At 39.5% G+C, this 22541-nt stretch overlaps 1 protein-coding gene across 1 annotated transcript in view; it reads left to right on the forward strand.

The window, feature by feature from the left end:
* LOC124594047 overlaps positions 1–22541 on the forward strand; it is a 642515-nt gene that overhangs the window by 528693 nt on the left and 91281 nt on the right. Inside the window, exons 4-9 of the mRNA XM_047132397.1 lie at positions 4234–4307; positions 5698–5913; positions 10548–10681; positions 17139–17223; positions 17328–17423; positions 17539–17711. Of these exons, the coding sequence (XP_046988353.1) occupies positions 4234–4307; positions 5698–5913; positions 10548–10681; positions 17139–17223; positions 17328–17423; positions 17539–17711 (778 nt within the window). The remainder of the gene's footprint in view (positions 1–4233; positions 4308–5697; positions 5914–10547; positions 10682–17138; positions 17224–17327; positions 17424–17538; positions 17712–22541) is intronic.

Below are 22541 nucleotides of genomic sequence, written 5' to 3' on the forward strand. Positions count from 1 at the left end.
CGGAAGGTGCACGTGCCCGTCGACCTGGGACCGGACCGCAGCGACGCACGGATGCACGCCAAGACCGTAGGATCCTACGCAGTGCCGTAGGGGACCGCACCGCCACTTCCCAGCAAATTAGGGATACTGTTGCTCCTGGGGTATCGGCGAGGACCATTCGCAACCGTCTCCATGAAGCTGGGCTACGGTCCCGCTCACCGTTAGGCCGTCTTCTGCTCACGCCCAAACATCGTGCAGCCCGCCTCCAGTGGTGTCGCGACAGGCGTGAATGGAGGGACGAATGGAGACGTGTCGTCTTCAGCGATGAGAGTTGCTTCTGCCTTGGTGCCAATGATGGTCGTATGCGTGTTTGGCGCCGTGCAGGTGAGCGCCACAATCAGGACTGCATACGACCGAGGCACACAGGGCCAACACCCGGCATCATGGTGTGGGGAGCGATCTCCTACACTAGCCGTACACCACTGGTGATCGTCGAGGGGACACTGAATAGTGCACGGTACATCCAAACCGTCATCAAACCCATCGTTCTACCATTCCTAGACCGGCAAGGGAACTTGCTGTTCCAACAGGACAATGCACGTCCGCATGTATCCCGTGCCACCCAACGTGCTCTAGAAGGTGTAAGTCAACTACCCTGGCCAGCAAGATCTCCGGATCTGTCCCCCATTGAGCATGTTTGGGACTGGATGAAGCGTCGTCTCACGCGGTCTGCACGTCCAGCACGAACGCTGGTCCAACTGAGGCGCCAGGTGGAAATGGCATGGCAAGCCGTTCCACAGGACTACATCCAGCATCTCTACGATCGTCTCCATGGGAGAATAGCAGCCTGCATTGCTGCGAAAGGTGGATATACACTGTACTAGTGCCGACATTGTGCATGCTCTGTTGCCTGTGTCTATGTGCCTGTGGTTCTGTCAGTGTGATCATGTGATGTATCTGACCCCAGGAACGTGTCAATAAAGTTTCCCCTTCCTGGGACAATGAATTCACGGTGTTCTTATTTCAATTTCCAGGAGTGTATATAATACAGTCTGTCTATTGCCACTATGAAAGACCATAGTAATGTGACCAGATGGCTAAGACTGCAGAGACATCTATCAGTTTGTGCTTAAAACCATGGTGCTGCCTTTCTTAGGATATCAAGAATGTTAGCCAGTCAGCGTCATATGTACAGGAGACAGGCAGCCTGTCTCTGGTGAACGGCAGATGGTACATCTCATTACTCTTTTACTTCCTCTGCTTTTACTATGAACTTTATCGTGAGGGTTTGGCTTGCTAGTTCTGATTCAACAGAACAGATGTAGCACACTTTCACCTGGTGTACCAGGTATTGATGTTAGCCTTTATGGTTCTCATAGGTCATGGCATTGAAGTGGTATTTATGTCTCATTCCCTTGTATGGAATCAGGGTCAGCATAGAATGTGATGGAATGGGGCTATCGCATTTGGATGTGCCCACGATGATGCTGTGAATGAAGCTGTCTGATTTGTTGTGTTTATCACAGAATGTCCAAAAGTCTACAAGAAATGGTATACCACACATATGTGTTTTAACATGGTGTAAGAACAATAGTTGTAAAAAGATCCTACCAACAGGGACTGAAGCTGAGTGCCACGCCTTGCTAATAACAGTTGAGTTCAAACGGGATAGGTGTGGTCACCACATATACATGTTAAACAGTTTCTTAGACAATGTTTTGGAGGTAAATGCTTGAATGGACATTTTGAGAACCTCACAGTGGCACGTAAAGCTGTACATTGTGTGTGGCAAATCAGTACAGAAACTAGACATTAACTATCTGGAGGCATATAGTGTGATTCACTGAGTCACGATTTTACCTCTTTTCAAATGATACAAGCTGTTGAGTACACCGATAGCACAATGAAGTATTTAAGATGCACTGTGTAGAAGATGTAGTTCACCCAGAGATGGTTCTGTGATGTTTTAGGGGTGACTTTTGTACCATGACCTGGGCATACTCACTCAGATATCCATAAACATGAACCGTGACATATATTTTGATATTCTTGGTGATTATTCTACACAATTTTTTTGGTGACTATCTTCCTCACTGAATTTAGGCCTTTATCCAGGCTAGTGGCTATGAGAGACATTATTAGTGTGATAGGATAACTAATTGCTTGCCTTGTGAGCTTATCGTTCTCTGGCTGTGCTATGGGGTCATCTTTGAGATTGTTATGGATGCAGAACTGGTATATAGTGAAAATGTGCATTGTCTAACTTACAGCTGATGGGCAGGTCTGTTAACAAACCTAATTTGATTGATGGTTGGAGGCTACTGCACTGATTTAAGGGCTGCTGACTTTTGCAGTACAGCAGATATTCTCCAGCAATTGTTGGAAATAAACTTGTCAAAAATCCTGGTGGGAAGCAGCACTTCCCAGAGGTGTTGTCTTAGTGGCTGAAGGTAATGCATACCACTCATGAGTCTCAGTGGCAGGTAGGCCCAAATGTTTGAACATTTTTGGAAGTTGTTGGACATCAGCAGTTTGGGAGGTCAGGTGGCAGCACTTCTTGGTGAAGGAGATGAGGTGTGGGCTGGAGGTGATGTTAAAAAGTTTTGTGTGTTTCAGGTAGGAGGTTTCTGATCTTCAGTGATCAATACAGAAAGTTTAGAGGAATTTGCATGTGCATTTCTCTGTGCAGATTTGGAGTTTTCAATTTTTATCTATTTGAATGTTGTGGCTCAGTGATTGTGCACACAGTCAATAGGCAGCAATGTTGTGTCAGCTTGTGGTGCCATTAGCTAGCCGGAGGTAGTTTGATGAAAGAGGATGGGTATAGTGACATCTAATTGAAGCTAATCAATTGGACTTCTTTCCATGGAATCTTGAAGTGTTGTGTTTTTGTGTGCCTTGGGACTTGTTCACTTTCACCAATCATCCCAGTTTGTCTTTGAACAGATTATCAGCAGAAGGTGCAAGGGATCAGTTAGAAATGACATATCAACTATTTGTGCAGCATGTTTTCCAGTTAATTGGTCAAATTTCAGAATATTTCTAAATACAGTTAAGTTATGACAGGACATTTGAGTTTTTGTGATGATATAGTGATAACTTTAATCCTTTTTTGCAGGTCAAAGCAACATGACATCTTATTAAGACTGGTTTATAAGTGAAACACTGTTGATAATTGCATCTGATGTGCTAATAAACATTTCCTCATGAACTGACAAAGTGATGTATCATATTACTTATTTCATATGCTGCACAGTGCTACAAGTGCATGTATTATGGCTGTGACCAGGAGTGAGATATTCGATCTCCAAGAATGAGACATAGGAATGCTTAACTGGGAAGTTATTGGCCTGCTGCTGATTTTTCTCCATCAACTACTGATCAGATCATAATTTGTAGCAAAATATGCTATTACTAAACATGTCAATAAGGCAATTTCAGTTTTGGTTAACGCCTTCTATTAATGCTTGAAAAGAAGTTTACAGATAGGACCTGTCAATTCAGATTGCAATGACTGTTTCTAGGATGTGACTTCTAAATTTCGTAGCGTGTGACCTGCATTATAAGACTGGCAAAGTAGATATGTAAGAAAACTCCCAGCTATGTTGTTGTTGTTGGTGGTGGTGGTGGTGATGGTGGTGATCTTGGTCTTCTCTCAAAAGACTGGTTTGATGCGGTTCTTCACACTGTTCTCTCCTGTGAAAGTCTCTTCATAACTATTGCAACCTACATCCAATTGACTCTGCTAACTATAGTAAGCCTTTGTCTTCCTGTACAGTTAACCCCCTTCCCCTACCAAATTAACTATTTCTGGATGCCTCAGGTTGCGTTGTGCCCATTCTTGTAGTCAAGTTGTGCCATTAATTTTTTTTTTCTCTGACTTGATTCAATATTATTTCATTAGTATCTGACTGCCCATCTTCAGCATTCTTCTGGAGCAAAACATTTCAAAAGTTCTGTTCTCTTCTTATAACATGTATTGTCCACGTTTCACTTCTGTGTAAATAGGAACCAATCTAATAAAAGAAAAGTAGATGCTATAAAATGAAGATGCTGATCAAAAAATATCATCCGTGTGATGTATTTTACATGTGATGTAGCAATTGGTATACATTCTTCACACATAAAAGTATTTTGTAATTTTTATATCAAATTAGGATACTTGTGTTGTTTTCTCTAGGATAGTGTATCTGAGAATATTGTAAAATAACTGAGAGTTTGCTTTACTTTAAATGATAATGTATTTTGTTTCAGAAGATCCCCATGCAAATTTTCCAAGACACCAGCTGAAGTATCTTAGAGAATTGGGTAGAGGGTGGTTTGGTCGGGTAAGTAGAAATTTCATAATATTCAACTGTTGAACAGTACTAAGATAAACACCATTACTTTAAAGCAGCTCTGAATATTTTGAGTAAAGTGATATTAAGATCATTTTTAAAGATCTGGTACAAAACTTGTGTTTTGTTGACATTTTTATCTGTGCTTATACACATTTGTGTATAGACAGGTGCTGTAATAGCCAACTTTTATGTAAATAATGTGTGACAGTACAGCAAACACTAATTTAGATGTGTACAGAATATCATGGTTTAAAAATCATCCTTATTCAAAAAGGAATGGAAGATGAGACTGCAAAATGTGCTGACGATAAACAGGAAACTATTCCAGAGAAATACATGTCCCTCTGTAGTCTTTGCATGTTAGTTGAGATGAAAGCATGTTTGATCTGAGAGCTCAAAACACTGAATGTCTTAAAGTTGCATTCTTTCTGATTGGAACACATCATTTGAATGGAGAATTTAAAAACTATGCCAATGGCTGAATTCCCGCTGTATTGACCTCTTTTTGCTTTGGATCTAAGAACTGGATCACAACTTAGGATGAGATTTTATTTGAGAAGCTTTTTTAAAGTTTGTAGTTGTTTATGAAGAACAAATGCTTTCACACAAATATGTAGATATACTATGTAGTTCACATATATTTATTATTATATCTAAAAACACAGATGATGTGACTTACCGAACGAAAGTGCTGGCAGGTCGATAGACACACAAACATACACACGAAATTCAAGCTTTCGCAACAAACTGTTGCCTCATCAGGAAAGAGGGAAGGAGAGGGAAAGACGAAAGGATGTGGGTTTTAAGGGAGAGGGTAAGGAGTCATTCCAATCCCGGGAGCGGAAAGACTTACCTTAGGGGGAAAAAAGGACAGGTATACACTCGCACACACACACATATCCATCCGCACATACACAGACACAAGCAGACATTTGTAAAGGAAAATGTCTGCTTGTGTCTGTGTATGTGCGGATGGATATGTGTGTGTGTGCGAGTGTATACCTGTCCTTTTTTCCCCTTAAGGTAAGTCTTTCCGCTCCCGGGATTGGAATGACTCCTTACCCTCTCCCTTAAAACCCACATCCTTTCGTCTTTCCCTCTCCTTCCCTCTTTCCTGATGAGGCAACAGTTTGTTGCGAAAGCTTGAATTTCGTGTGTATGTTTGTGTTTGTTTGTGTGTCTATCGACCTGCCAGCACTTTCGTTCGGTAAGTCACATCATCTGTGTTTTTAGATATATTTTTCCCATGTGGAATGTTTCCCTCTATTATATATTTATTATTAGTCACACAATTCTTCTGTGATGTGGAAGAACATATTTTTATTGTTTTTGATGTGTTAGTTTTCATGTACTTTTTTTTTTTTTTTGTTCATTGCAGGTTGTGGAAGGTGAGGCTCAAAATATAATAAATAGTGAGAAGAATTCAAAGGTAGTGGTGAAAATCTTACGTGAAGATGCTACACCAACTGATCAGATGTACTTCCTACACGAAGTACGGTATCATCGGGATCTAAACCATCCAAATATTCTTAGGTTGCTTGGGCGGTGTCTTGAGAAAGATCCTTTTCTGCTGTTGTTGGAAGCTAGTCCAGGGGTAAGATTTTTTAATTATACCACTTCTGAGCATCTAAGTAAAAGCAAAAGGAAAAAGGAGAAGAGGCTCTTAAAAATACCACAGATCAGATCATTCAGTGAATTGTACTTCCACCTTAAGTTATAACATGAAAATTATTTGTTCTGTCACATATGAAAACAGCCATGAGCTATACCTAGTACAAACAGCTGTCAGCATCTCTCTTAATACTTTTGAATATATGTTGGCAGAGAAGACAGCAGTGGACAGATTGTTAATGTAGAGTAAAAGCTGAAGTATATTTGTAGAGTTTGTGATGTGACACAGTGTCCATATCTGCAGGAAACACATGGAAATTATGCTCATGTGGACCTTTGATTATCACTCCCGAGTTATCCAAATTGTTCATAACATTTTCATTTTACAGTGCCTGATTGGCTTCACTGTCCATTAAATTAGAGTTTCAGAGTGAAATTTCTGTGGATATATGGTGTGGAATGCTCTCAGTACTAATCCCCCTAAGTATCACATGTTCCTCATTGCAGAGATGGAAGGACTACATGATATGTTAACAATAAAGATGGCTGGAGTTTTACTTAAGGCAGTTGATATTTTGTGTCATTGGATTAACACGTTGGTAGGTAGATGGAGTTTCTGTTATTTACCATCATTTTCACTGTGTCTAGTAAAAAGTGTTTGGTAAATACGTTTGGATTAAAGGAGACCACTCACCAAAAAGCAGAAGCACTGAATTATGCCTATCCAAAACTTGGTGCATATGGTCCAGTCACTTTAATGTGACCACCACCGATGTTCAACATCTTTGTGCAATAACCATTCACAGACAGCAGGTGGCAGCACTAGCAGTGGAGGCCATATAAAGTGGGTTAGGGCACGGAAAACAGTGAAGTTGTTGTCGTAATGCAGAAAAGGAGCAATTTATCTGACATCCAACAGGGCATGACATTGGCTTTCAGGCCAAGGGTGGAAGCATTTCGAAATGGCTAAGTTTGTAAATTGCTCACTTGCTGCCTAGGTTAAAGTAAACTGTGCATGGCAAAATGGCACTATCCAAAACCGGTGCCAAGGAGACTGTGATGCGCCACAAGCTATAGATGAGAGGAGTGAATGATGGCTGCAGGTATTTGTACTGGTGAATAAATGTGCAACTGTTGAGCAACTCACCACCCATATGAACCAAGGGGCTACTGCCAGTGTTTCCTCAATGACCGTTCAGCAAATGTTGCTGTGTATGGGACTCTTCAGCAGGCACCTGGTTCATTCAACCATGCTAACTGATGTTCATTGGCGATGAAGACTGGAATCTGCATGCCATTACCACTACTGGACAGCAACTGAGAGTGGCGACAAGTGGCCTTTTCAGATGAATAATGTGTTATGCTCAATCCGACAAATGGTCTTTGGCGTGTTCAGACCTATAACAATTGCTGGAAAGGTCCAGGCCAGAGGAGGGAGCCTTATGGTCTGGGAAATGTTTTATTGGAATTCCCTGGGTGATCTCATCATTCTGGAAGGCACAGAGGATTAACAGAAGTATGCAGCTATCCTTGGGAACCATGACCACCTCTGCATGGAGTTTCAAACAATGGAAAATCCAGGATGGAATAATAATAATTGCATTATGAAAAGGATAGATTGCTACTCACCATATAGCAGAGATTTTGAGTCGCAGACAGGTACAATAAAACAACTACTAAACACGTAAACTTGCTGCCAAAATACGTATATTGGAAGGAGACCTTCTGGTTGAAAACGTATGTGTTTAGTAGACTTATTGTTGTGCCTGTGTGTGACTCAACATCTTCACCCTACATGACGTTTGTTTTTCCTCAGCACAGCATGATGGCATCTACCAGCAGATTAACGCTACATGTTAACACAGCTTGCAATGTATGTGTGCAATTTGAAGAGCACCAGGAGGAGTTGACCATAGTACCCTGGCCACTAAACCCTCCAGATTTAAACCCAGTTGAGAATCTGGCTGCTCACACCATGGATCCTCAACCATAAAATCTAGCATAATTGGTCATGCCACTGGAGGCGGCATGGCTCCGCATCTCTGTCAGTACCTTCCAGAACCTCATTGGCTTTTTTCCTGCACATTCATACTGTAAAAGGTGGCTATTCAGGCTTTTGATTGGTGGTTACATTAATGTGACTGCTTCATGTGTGTTCTACCATAACTTGTTTTTGTATTTTTAGAACAGGAATTTGTCATAATTTCTGTTAAATTCTATTTTACAAAATTGAGCTACTTGTCACCAATACAGAAATTCCATATTGTGGAAACTGTTTTGAAAGACAGTAGTTTTTTGTGATTATCAGTGTAAGAATTCATAATTAACTGAACAGAGAGAGAGAGAGAGAGAGAGAGGGCAAGAATGTGTAAGTGAGAATGTCTCAAGCATATTGAGAGATATGTGCTTCCTGTAAAAGTGTTCTCAGCAAAGAAAAATGGACTATACACCTTTTCCTGTGAAACTGCACAACACATTAAATTTTGGAGAGTCCCTCTCATGTTGTACAACTTCATGTGGTTGTTCCTACCCCATATTCTCACATTGACAGTTCACCTTTCTATTTAAATGGAGTGTTGCCTCGTCACTAAACACTAAGTGTGGAAGAAAACTGTCATCCTCCATCTCGCCAGTATTACAGAACTCCACACATTGTTGTTTGTCACCTTCATGAAGAGCTTGCAGTAGCTGAATTTTGTATGCTTTCATTTGTAAATGTTGATGAAACACACAGCAGATGGACATTGGGGGATGTTGAGCTGTGGACCTGCACAGTGAATGGATTTCTGCAGACTCCTCATGAAACTATGGTGGATGCGTTCAAAGTCTGTGTCAGACACTTGGGGACGGACCAGCGATTTGCTTTTACACAAACAAACTGTTTCTCAGAATTGTTCATGCCATCATCTAATGCTCTGTGCTGTAGGAGGAACCACATCATACCTAGTATGAAAGTCATGCTGAACAATTATTACTGACCTGCACTGAACAAAATGTAGAACACAAAATGCTTTCTGTTGTCCCAACAGCATTTTTGCTAGAACTGAATGGGCACACACTGCTGTACCAAGCAGGAACCGTGTAAAACTTAGGAGTTTTCTATTTTCAACAGTATGTTGTTTATGACACATATCTCAAATAACATAATATTTATGCCTTTTTTTTAATTGTATGGTCCTTTTTGATTCACCCTGTATACTGACGGTCACACTGATGCCTTTGCAGATCATAATTACCCTCCCCACCTTGTACAAAAACAGATTCCCATGCCTTGCAGTCACCCAACACCTCTGAAAGCCCCACCATCCGGCCACAGAGGAGCAGTCCCCTCGTGACTCAGTACTACCCAGGACTGGAGCAACTGAATTATATTCTACACCAGGGTTTCAACTATCTTCTGTCATGACCAGGAATGAGAAATGTCCTATCTGCTATCATTCCCATTCCTCCCACAATGGCATTCCGCCGCCCACCGAACGTACACAATATTCTTGGCCACCCCTGCACTGCCCCTGCTCCCAGCCCCTTGCCTCATGGTTCATAACCCTGTAATAGACCTAGATGCAAAATGTGTCCCATACATCCTCGCATCACCACCTACTCCAGTGATGTCACAAACACCACCCATCCCATCAAAGGCAATGCTACCTGTGAAAACAGTCATGTGATATACGAGCTAAGGTGCAACCACTGTGCTGCATTCTATGTGAGCGTGACAACCAACAAGCTGTCTGTCCGCATGAATGGCCACTGACAAACTGTGTCCAAGAAACAACTGGACCACCCTGTTGCTGAGCACACTGCCCAATGCAATGTCCTTCATTTCAGTGACTGCTTCACAGCATGTGCCATCTGTAAACTTCTCACCAACACCAGCTTTTCTGAGTTGTGCAGGTGGGAACTCTCCCTGCAGTACATCCCATGTTTCCGTAACCCTTCTGGACTCAATCTTTGTTAGTCATGTCTGTGCCCATCTAGCTGTTTCCATTCCAGCACTACACAGTCCTCTGTTCCCCTAATGCATCCAGTATTTTTAACTTGTCTCCTTCTCCTCTAACCCCCCTCTTCTCCCCTGCCCTCTGTCTAAACTCCCAACTGCACTTAGTTGCCCCACTCTCTATCTCATCCCTGCACACTTCCAGCACCACTTTACTGTCCCACACTCCCACCCCTACCCTTCTATCGCTCCCCTTCCCTGCCCCAACCTCCTCCTTACCCCCGGCCCGGTTGCCTCTCCCATAATGCCCTGCTGCCTGCAGTCTGGCTCTACCTGCCAAGTACTGTGGTCGTGTGTGTGTGCGTGTTGCATTTGCATGAGTATGTGCTTGTGCGAATGTTCTCTGCTTTTGACAAAGACCTTCTTGGCTGAAAGCTAACTTTCCAACAGTCTTTTTGTTGCACCTTTCTGTGTCTCAGCATCTCCACTATATGGTGAGTACCAACTATCCTTTTCATTACATTGTTACATTCCAACCTGGATTTTCCATTGTTTAATACTATTTAAGATTGCATTGTAATTTGTTACTACTGTTACAGGCAGTTGTTTTTGCAACTGTGAAGTGCAATGCTAGTACTTTTTTTGTATCTGTTTCACTGTAGGAAGATATTTTATTTTAGGGAGATGTGAAGACATTTTTGATGCAGAATGCATCAACAGCAGATGTTCTTAATCAGCAAGGTGTGACATTGAAAATGGCCTGCAATATTGCAGCTGGTTTACATCATATGCATTCAAAAGGATTTGTACATACGTAAGTAGTTTTCATTATTTTTCTGCAAATCAGCCTCAACATGTATCCAACTGTGTTGGTGTGTGACTTGTTGGTAAAATATATAATGTTTCAGCTACCTGAGGTTTTACACTTAATCAGTTCTCTTTCTCTGGTTCTACTTATTTATGCTTCAGATTCTCCTTCTTTTGTATTCAGACAGATCAATCACACCTTTACATTCACACAAAAAATATCTCGGTGACTATATTTTTTACAAAGGATATTCATAAATTAGCCTCAGATTGGCTGTTAGAAAAGAAAAACTACATAATTGTTTTACATATTAGATTGATGCATAAATTTGTAGTGTTTTTCCATAAGTTTAATAACCATAACATATACGCATAACAGAGGCGTAAGTCATAAGTTGTATATTCTCCTTCACTATTTACAACAATCTCCCAGTGCTAGGGTAACTTTTGATTCTACAATTGTAAAAGTCACCTGATTTTGAGGCAAAGAACTCATCAAGCCTCATTTGAAGTGTATTTTCATATGTAAGGGAAGATCCTTGAAGATTGTTTGATAGAGAGAGGAGTCTGCCAGAATGCGAGCAGGCGTTATTGTGGAGTAGCATCACTTTCTGCAGTCCTCCTGGTCATTGTTCTTTGATTGCATCTGCAAGACATCTCACTTGTTGACAATAAATGTCAGCAGTGATGGTTACACCTCAAGGAGCAGTTCATACTGGACCACAGAGTTGCTGTTCCACCAGACACAGAACATTGTTTTGTGGATGCACGCAGGTCTTTGTATGGGGAGTTACCGCTTTGTTTGAGCTCAGCCATTCCTTTCTTTTCCTTATATGAGGGCTATCCACAAAGTACATTACGTTTTGGAATTAAAAATAAATGAAGCATTGGAAATTTTTTTTGTTATATACAGATGAAAGCCACGCTTAAATACTACTTTTCTACATAGTTGCCATTTAAATTAAGGCACTTATCATAGCGATGGACGAGCTTGGAAATTCCTCCGTCGTAAAATTCGGCCGCCTGCGCCTTCAACCACGTGGTTACCTCTTCTTTTGGGAGGTAACCACGTGGTTGAAGGCGCAGGCAGCCGAATTTTACGATGAAGGAATTTCCAAGCTCGTCCATCGCTATGATAAGTGCCTTAATTTAAATGGCAACTATGTAGAAAAGTAGTATTTAAGTGTGGCTTTCATCTGTATATAATAAAAAAAATTTCCAATAATTTATTTATTTTTAATTCCAAAACGTAATGTACTTTGTGGATAGCCCTCGTATTAGTATAAAGGCACCTATTCTTGTGATAGGAATGTTCGGTGTTATTCACGAGCCAATTGACGTTGAGCAAGCAGTGATGTACATATGGCCACGCACTGATTTTTATGATTTAGGCCTAAAGTGTATATCTGCATACCTGATTTTTGAACATTCCTCATTGCACATAAATGTGGCACAATGGAATGATCATAGATCATCACATTTGCCAGTTCTCGAGCACTCCGACATTGGGGCATTGTGGATTAATGCATTTAAATTATGTTCGTCAACCCCCGAAGGTCTTTGTGAATGTGGAGAGTCGCTATTGGCAAAACAATCCTCCTTTAAACGAGAAAACCATTTTCCTGCCATGCTCTGTCTAGTGACATTATCCCCATACACAGTGCAAGTATTTCTGGCTGTCTCTTCTGTTGTCACCCCTCTATTGAACTCAGACAGAAGAATGTCACAAATGTTCCAACTTCTCCACTTGGCACTCCACTTTCTAGCCTTCACAGCTCCAGTCACCATCTCTAAATGACAAAATAACGACTCAGATAGCAACAGTGTTGACATTAGTTCTTCACAAAGACAATGGAAATTCAATGATTTGTGCTATTTATTAAAGGACATCATCTACACACCATGAGCTATACTAGAAATGTTTATTTGCCAAAACCATTTTTTGGGTTTATAACGCATCACTAGTGGTGTATTATGTACGTTTATAGCACTGATGATGGGTCATAAGCCTGAAAACCAGTTTTGGCAAATAAACCTGTCTAGCTCCATTCATGGTGTGTAGGAGATGGCCTTTAATAAATATCTGACAGCTGCAGATCACCAGGCATGCAAGATTTGCCATATTGCGACACCAGCTACATTATCCCTTCCTCAAAGAACAGTGCCGCCTGGTGCTTCAGCCAGCTGTTGACAGCATCCTTGAGTACATCCTTGGTCATGAAGTGCTGAGCTGCCAGCTAGGCCTTTATCTTCGTAAGAGACAAAAATTGCTTGGTGCCAAGTGTGGGCTGCAGGGAGAATGTTGAAAAATCTACTGGCCTGAAAGTCTGAATTTTTTCTTCATTCAATTTGCAGCATGTGGTCGTGTATTGTTGTGAAGTAGTAATGATCACTTCGGTAATCATCACGTACTGTTTTGTTTTGGTTTGTCCTTCAAAGTTTCATAAAGAGTCTCACAATAAACCTGTGATGTTGCAATGTCCTCGAGAAATATTCTTGTGAAATCTATTGTCAAAATTTCTTTCTGATTCCAGAAAACTGTAACAATCATTTTGTGGTATAACAACATCTGCTTGGACTGCCCTTTAGTTTCAGAGTTCACGTACTGCACCCTTGTCTCATCCCTAGTCACTATTTTGTTCAGAAATTTCTCTCTCTCTCCATGTAGCATTCAAGTGGTGTTCGGCTGATCACATTACTTCAGTTTTGTGATCATTGATAAGAAATTTTGGTGCCCATCCAAGCTCAGAACTTCTGCTAACCTAACCTTTCTGTGATGTTAAAGAGGGTGGTCCTATAAATCCAAGCCACATCTTCAGAAACTGTGTGAACTGTGGATAGACAACTTGCACTCACAATTTCATAAACATGTTGCACAAGTTCATCAGTCACATCTGTGTGTCTTTCTTGAGAGATTTCATCATGCACATCTATGTGACTGTCCTTGAATTTTCTGCACTATTTCCTCACAACACCATCACTCATAACCCTTGCCCCATACACACATCACATTGGTGATGAATCACAGCAGCATTGACTCCATGTGCTTGCAGGAAATGAATGACAGAATGTATATCACAGTTGATGGGAGACACACTAACAACATACATTTCAACTGCTTTGTAACAATGAAGATAATTTGCTGTTTACACACTGATAAATGGAATAATGAGCTGGCTGATGCAACATGACATCCTTTTTCATACACACAGTTATCATGAAGCTACAAGCAGTTGTTTATTTTTAATAACCACACTAAGTTTAATGTATGAGTAGCCCTCATATAATGGCAGTTTTTTTATTTTATTTTTGCAAATTTCTTACTGCAATTTGCTCAAAGATTAATCAGCTGTTTCTTACTGTGTGCATTGAATCTTTTTTATGCTCTTTCCTTTCCTACTCCTGGGAGTTTATTTAAAGCCAGAGTTGCTGTAAGAACAGTTTTTTATTATCAATTATTCTCTAATGCTAGATTGTAGGAACCAAACAACATCCATATTTCAGTCAGTTCATATTTGAGTGTCTCCTACCTATCAAGGCAGGGCCACCTGTGAAAGTAGCCATGTGATCTACCAACTTAGCTGCAACCTTTGTGTTACTTTCTACATGGGAATGACAACTAACAAGTTGTCCACATGAATGGCCACTGTGCCAAACTGTGGCCAAGAGACAGCTGGACCCCCTAGTTGGTGAGTCTGTCACCCAACACAGTGTGCATCACTGTAACAACTGCTTCGCAGTCTGTGCCATTTGGATTCTTTCCACCAACTCTAGCTTTTCAAGTTTGCACATGTGGGAACTATGTTTGCAACATGTTTTTCATCCCTGTAAACCTCTGGCTTCAACATTCGGTAGTCCCTGTCTTCCACCTGCTTACTGGAGGTCTACATTTAGCATTTGTGCTCACTCGAATTAATCGGTGCATGTAATTCAGTGAAAGTTTAGCAAATGTCAGTGTAGTCACTTTGCTCACAGGGAGCAATTGTGTTTGACTTCCCTCATGCTTGTTCAAGCATCCCACGTTCAAATGGCCTGATCATCCTCTCTGGAAAAAGGGGAAAAATCCACTTCTCCAATTCTCACTCTGTAAAACCACTACAAGGTATACAAGACTATGCTATGCCATTTTACGAACTTATTTTTTCATCAAAAGCTTTAATTTTTGTGTGTGAAAAAGAAAATTGCTAATCTTCATTTCATATTTGTTTTCAAAGGAATTTTCGATAGCGTTTCTCAGTCAATTTTGAAGTAAGTTTATGATTTAAAAAACTGATTTTTTTCGCACATGGTAGTATGAAATCTTAGCTTCTTAATAAACCATTTACCTATTCATTATTTGTAACATTCAAGCACTTGATTTACAAATATTGTATTGAAAAAGTGTGATAGTGTGCACCGTACCGATCACTACTTTTAGACAATACATTACTCTGAGTCAAATGTTCAAGCAGTGTTCAAAAAGTAAAGCAACACATTTTTCTCAGCCAATTTCAGTTGAAAAAATATGGAATTTGTTGTGGGACATTGTGGAATATTCCTGCTTCCGCCTCTATAATTCCATGACGTTCTGATAGATGGCGGCAATATACATAGCCTTCAAAATGGCATCTGTAATAGAGGTGTGTTCCAAGCAGAGAACTGTCATTGAGATTCTTTTGGCAGAAAACCAGAGCATCATGGATATTCATAGGCTCTTGCAGAATGTCTCCAGAGACCTGGTAGTGAATAAAAGTGCGGTGAGTCGTTGAGCGAGGCATCTGTCATCACCACAACAAAGACTCACAACGCTATCCGATGTCCTATGTGCTGGCTGGCCCCACACAGGTGTAATACTGAAGAAATGACTTCATCATGTTCATCACCACAACGAATGCAAACAAATTTCTTCTCCATGACAGTGCAAGATCACAAACAAGTTATCAGTCGCTGTGGCCGAGCGGTTCTAGGTGCTTCAGTCCCGAACCGCGCCACTGCTACGGTCGCAGGTTCGGATCCTACCTCGGGCATGAATGTGTGTGATGTCCTTAGGTTAGTTAGGTTTAAGTAGTGCTAAGTTCTAGGGGACTGTTCACCTCAGATGGTAAGTCCCATAGATCTTAGAACAATTTGAACAAGTAAGTCAGTGCACCTGAGATGAGCGCACAGAATCATTGGACTATTCTTCCTCATTCACCCTAAAGCCCAGATTCTGCACCTTCTGAATTCCGTCTCTTTGGCTCAATGAATGATGCACTCTGCGGGAAGCAGTACATGGATGATTGGGGGGGGGGGGGGGGGGGGTTATTGATCCAGCAAGACATTGGCTAAAATGTTCACAATAGAGTGGTGCCATGCACACATGCAGGCCCTCCCAGTAAGGTGGCATAAGGCCATTGCATTGACCAGAGATTATGTTGAAAAAGAGGGTTTCATAGCCAAAAGTATGGGAAATAACATGCTGTACTGGAATCCTGGATATGGCCCATCTGTGTTCAGAAAAAAAGCAATGTGTTTGAATAGCCCCCTGTAGCTAAAAGATCAAAAAAGTTTTTTGAAATTGTACTGACACCAAGATCTGCCTTTTTTGCAAGTAAATGTGAGTTATTAAATGGTGTCAATGCTACGATCGCAAGCTGATGGATTCATGTGGGTTTAATTTAGTTTCAAACACTGCAGGAGAGAAAAATGAATTACTAGCTATCACTCAGCCATGGTATCAAACCCTCGTGTGATTTTAACTCTAAATATACATGAATTTTTCCCTTGGCAACAACTGAACACATTGAAGAATCATCTGTTTCAGCCCTATCATAAAAGCAAATAATTCTTGTCTATTTCCAATGAAATTGCAAAAATATATCCAAACAGGTTCTTCCTGCATCTACCTTCTTAAACAGTTGTTATACGTCATTCCTTGTCACTAATTGGCAAGCCATTCGACTTAGGTCACCACCTGTGAAGCCATAAAATTTCTCTTCTGTGTGAAAGTAGGTAAGACAAAAGTTTCGTTTTCAATTCTGCACGTTTCTTCCAGTTTTCCATGAAACTGATTTTGTGGCAGAAACCTCAGCCATACTGAATGCTTGTAATGTTGATTGTGACATTTTAATTGGTCCTTTCCATACTGTTGTTAACGCTGAACAACTTATCCAGAGCTCATGGATGGCCCTTACTGATTGACATCGTTTGGGCATCTTACACGTCTTATGATGAATCTCTATCTGATGTATTCCCCCTCCCCCCTTTTTCCAACTTTTCAGTGTTGATCACTCTTTTCTCCTTAAACAAGGAACATATAGTTGTAAAAACTATGATTACTACATTCTACGTTAAATGATTTTATTAGCAGTACTAAGTATTGAATCGTCTGAAACTAAGTATTAGCTTAGCTAAGTACTGTCATTCTGTGTCTCTTATTTTATCTATTAGTAACTATGAATTAAGTCATGAATTTATGTAAAACCTCCTTTCTGTTTTTATTTAAGGGACCTAGCGGCCAGGAATTGTCTCATCACATCAGATTTGACAGTCAAAATTGGAGACTATGGCACAAGCATTGAGAATTTCAAGGTGAGTGGCTTACCTTCAATAAACTCTCATGACATACTGTATTCTTGTATAGATGGTACTCTTTTTATTGGAACAGCGTAGTATATTGTTCTTATGTTCAACAGGACGATTACTATTGTGCTGGAGACATAGCCCTTCCTATTCGATGGTGTGCTCCAGAGACATTACATTGCACAGAAACTACAATTGAAACAAAAGAGGTACACAATTTCATAACTAGATTTTCATTTGTACATTGAACAGAAATATTACAGGATATTTGAGCTTGCTTTGTATGTATGTTCAACAGACTTTTTTTTTTTTTTTTTTTTTCAGGTTACACCAAATGCCAATGTTTGGAATTTGGGTGTTGTTCTTTGGGAGATATGTGAGTTTGGAAAGTTGCCTTATGCTGAACTGACCGATGATGAAGTAATAGTTAAAGTTCTGGGTGAAGGAACATACCGGCTACCTCTGCCTTCATATATTTCTCCTTATAGGAATAACTTGTAAGTGTCCAAGAAGTTGTCTTCTTTTATTTTCATTTTTGAATTTTGGAATATCTGGGCAAGATCTGCTTGGAGATTTCAATATTTGAGAACAATATGTAAGTGATGATTTTTGTTATTGCTGAGTGGTATGATAGCACAAGTGTACAGCAAGTCAAACATTATTGTAACATAAAAATGTAGTGTGTGTTTCCTCATATTAGAATGAGGTATATATTTTTTTGCTGGTACTTCAGTTCCATCCATTATCTCTACATTTCAGCACATATAGAAGTTCAAAGTGCATATAGTTAGCAGTTTATGAGATATGACTGTCAAGAACAAAAGATATTTTTGTTTTGTAGATATCTTCAGGGAAATTCTTTGTACTCCAATATCCAGGTTTTGCAGCTTCAACCCTATCATGTAGAATGTTTGGTAAGGTCAGTCTGCACACTCAGGAAAACATTTCCCTTCAGTTTCTCACTTAACAAATCTGTGAGTTTGAATGAATATCCTGTCACCTTTCTGAAATGAAAGAAGCCTTGGGTTGTGATGCTGGTTTCAGTATCACTGTTTTTGAGACTTCAGTTCCTTTTTGAGATTCCCTTAATGCTTTTTGAGATATTTTACACCATTGAGAGTAGGAGATTTTGTGTGGTTGCTCTGTCTGACACAGTTTTAAAGTGTAAGGCAGAGCACTTACTTGCAAGTTGCAAGATTTCCTTTTGTTCTTCACCAAAACCTTCCATTTTGGGATTATAGTCTCCAGTTTCAGTAGAACTTCCATTGAGCATAGAAAAGTAGTTGAGATGTACTGGAAGACTGGACTTATTTGGCAGATGAATCACTGTACACTGTTATAGAAGAGAGGTTTTAGAGGAGTCCCTGTAAATCTGAAGCTATATCTATCCATGGAACTCCCTTGGATAGCTCATCTAGTGGGGAGCAGAGATCGAGCTTCAGTTCCTAGTGTAGCACATAATTTACAACTATGTAGAATGCACAGATCACACATTAGTGCAAAGTGAAATATATCATTTGGCATGAAATCATTTTAAATTATATAATGATTAAATAATGGAAACTCAGGTTGGAATATCACAATATTAGGAAAAGGATAGGTTGCTACTCACCGTAAATGTGACCGGTTGAGTTTCAGACAGGCCAAACGAAAAGAATGTTACACATTATATCTTTTGGCTGAAGTCTTCTTCAGGAAAGAAGATGCACACACATTCACACAAGCAAACACACCTCCTACACACATACCGCTACCCTGGGCATCTCCAACTGGAATCCAGTTGGAGTTGCCTGTGGTAATGGTCATGTGCTCATGAGGTGTGCTTGTTTGTACATGCTTTCTTTGCTGAAAAAGGTTTTGACCAAAAGCTATTATTTTTAACATTCTTTTAATTGTGCCTGTCTCCAGCTGGAGGGGGTCATCTTTATGGTAAGTAGCAATCTATCCTTTTCCCAATATGTGATAAAATGGAACACCTGCGTTTAGTAATTATTTCAACTTCTGTCATATGTTTGTGTCTTGTTACCATACAATTGGGTCATTATTTTGATTATGATCATCTCCAGTTAGTTTTATTGTGTTGTACATAGTTTGCTTCAATTTAGCTTATTGTTGTACATTGTCTTCTTGTTGTTTACCATGTTTTTAACATTTTTTTTTTCAACCCCATCAACGTGGTTCTCTACTTTTTACATGGTTCACTCTTGCTGTTTCTTTTCTTCAATATTACTCCCTCCCTTAACATTACATCCTGACCAGACTGAGATAATCTATGATTCAATTTTTTGCCCTTACACTTACAGGGACTGGACCAAATAATATACATTTTGCATCCAAAGCAGCAAGAATTCACATGGAGTTTTAATTGTATACAAGTCCTAAAAGATGGTTAATAGGATTTTATACTGTTTCTTGTAGAGAAACTATTCTAATTTCTTTGACTGTAATAGGCTCTTAATTGGCTTTCCATATAAACTACAATCGCCAAATAATGTTCAGATATCACAGGAAATACAAGTTATTTTGTGTCATAATGATCAAACAAATTATGGAGATTTTCAGCCATGTTTATGGGAACATTATCACATTGGAAGAAACAGTTATGTCCTAGAAACAATGCTTGTGACAAAGAGTTAACATCTTAAACATAAAAAATGCTATCTTAACACTTAATAGTTGCTTCTCCATTCAGTCAGGCTATTGAGCCTACTGAAAACCATGACATGAGTGCTTAAACCATTAAAGAACCTTCACAGTGCTTCACAGTTTGTCAAAGTATCTTAGACTGCACCCCTTGCTTTGTTGTTTTCCACATCCTTTGACAAGGAAAATGCAAAGTAGGCTTTTCAAATTAATACTACATGAACCATTGGCCAGTATCCAGGTTTTATGGTCATAACACCCCTGAAGCTCCCTTCCTTCCATTCAGTTGATTTACTAGAAATATGGTAGCAGGACCTGAAATTTAATGTCATAAATATAATGAAGTTTGCTGTTAACAGATGTGATTTACATAATGAAAATTTTGAAGTTATTTTCATAACAGTAAATTACAAATTTAATTTTAATTATTTTGAACTGTTGCAGTACAATCACACTTAAATAAAAATAGTACATGTTCTGTTAAAATATTTTCTCGTTGTTTACATATGCTGGTGAACATGTACAATTATCTTCTGCAGGACATCATTATGTAGAATGAACTACTTGTGGGTATTTCTTTCAAATCAGGAAATGAATGTTTTGTGTGAAGGCTGTTGGAAACTCACCTCTGTTTTGCTGTAAATAAAATACTGGAGTTGGCAAGGTAAATTCATGTGTAAAATTAGAAATGACACCTCCCTATTACTTTGTTTGTATGGTCACCATTCAAATTCAAGCATTTATCATCTCTCTTTATGAGTTGTCAAATTCCCTCTCCATAAGATCCTGCTGCAGTCATTGCAGTCAAAGGTTTGGGAGCCAAGCTACTTTTTCATATTCGTGAAAATGTGGAAAACACTCGGAGTCATGTCTGCACTGTAAGGAGGATGTTTAGAAATATTTGCAACTGACAACAATTCTCGTGTCTGTTTAGCATAGTGTGACCAAGCACTGTCATACAAAAACATAATACCTTTGGTTGAGAGTCATGTCACTTGTTTTGAATGGTTCCCCTAAGTTTTTTATGTTTCTCATGAAGTGTTCCAGAACTGGCAGTACTTCAATGTTCCATAAAATACAAAAACAGGTTTGCTTAAGCGTCTCAAACTACAATAGCCATAACCTTCTCTCTCTCTCTCTCTCTCTCTCTCTCTCTCTCTCTCTCTCTCTATCTCTATCTCTATCTCTATATTTCCAAGTTCTTACAAAAAAGAAAATCCAGGGAAGCAGTCATCTATTGAGTTTTATGGTTCTCACATAAGAATTTTGGAATCAGATGAGCACAGAACTTATGATACCCTACCAATTCATTCACGATCTCGTGAGAAACATTCCAAGAAGTCTGTTGAAGGTTGATTGACAGTTGAGATATCATAGAACACATTTTCATGATATCTTTTGTCAGCTTTCTGTACCTGTTTATTACCCACTACCGGTGGATGGCGACTTCTGTTGTCATTATGTCATTGTCGATGCTATCTAGATGACACCTTCACTAATTACACATTTTATACACATTTAATTTTATGATGAATGTCAATAGTTTTGAGTTTGTTTTGTCACTGAAAACCATATACAGAATGGATTTCCCATTTGGTGAAATTTTAAGTTGAAACAATCATTATGAATGCTTAGTGTAGGTGAATAAGAAACAATGTGCATTCCCACTATTGCAACTCTAAGCAGAGCGACCTCTTCTGACATCAAACAGGCAAGGTGGAAATGTGGAACAGTTTTCACTAGAACATACATTATCATTGTGTATACCAGAACTTCTCATTTAAAGTTCCTAAAATCTGGTTATTAGTACCTCATGATATTTTTTAATTTGTCATTCATTGTAGCTGAGACAGTGCACGACTTGTAATGGCTAATTTTTAAGCTTCGATCAGTGCCTTAATTAAATCCAGTATAAGAGAGAAACACTGTTGGAAAGCAGCTCTCATTGCTTATATGTGCCTTGGAACTTTTAAAAGGTGTATGCAGTAGACGCTAGCTGCATCTAAATTGTGCACTAGCTAAAATTAATCATGCAGGTAAGAAGAGGAAGTATATGCAGATGCAAGATAGACAAAGCAATGAAAATGAAGGAAAACGGAAAAAGAAAGAAAAAATCATTCTTCTGTGGAATATTTTCGTTAAAACATCACAGTTAACCATTTTACTTGCATTAAAGTGAAAAATATAATACGTAGCAGTACAATTTTTTCAATAACAGCTGCAGATTTGGCAACTATCGATCTGTAGTAACAGGCTGATTATGTAGTTACATTTCTGTATTGTTTAAGCAGTCTGTGAGATGAAAGCGATTATTTATGATTTCCAGTCTTTAAAATGTGTTCATCTTGCATTAATTATCTTTAATGGTAATTGTTTCCACATTTTGGCCTGCAAAAACTTGTGTAACTGCCATTTGTTTACCTCTTACTCAAACTCTCATGTTTTTCAATTTCTGGTTTTACTTTCTGTTTTCACTGATTTTGCCCTTGGCTTTTCGGTAATACCTCGCCAGCCAACTAGACGGTCACATTTAACATTTCCTGCATGGCAGACTACCTCATGAGATGACAATTACAACTAACATTTGTTGTTTACCCAGCTGGATATCATGACAGCCTGCACAAGGGAAATTTATTTAATGTAAAAGTCCATTAAATCAGACAGTCTCCTTCCTCACTTCATGT

Source organism: Schistocerca americana, chromosome 2 (genome assembly GCF_021461395.2).
Source record: "Schistocerca americana isolate TAMUIC-IGC-003095 chromosome 2, iqSchAmer2.1, whole genome shotgun sequence".
In the NCBI taxonomy this organism is placed as follows: domain Eukaryota; kingdom Metazoa; phylum Arthropoda; class Insecta; order Orthoptera; family Acrididae; genus Schistocerca; species Schistocerca americana.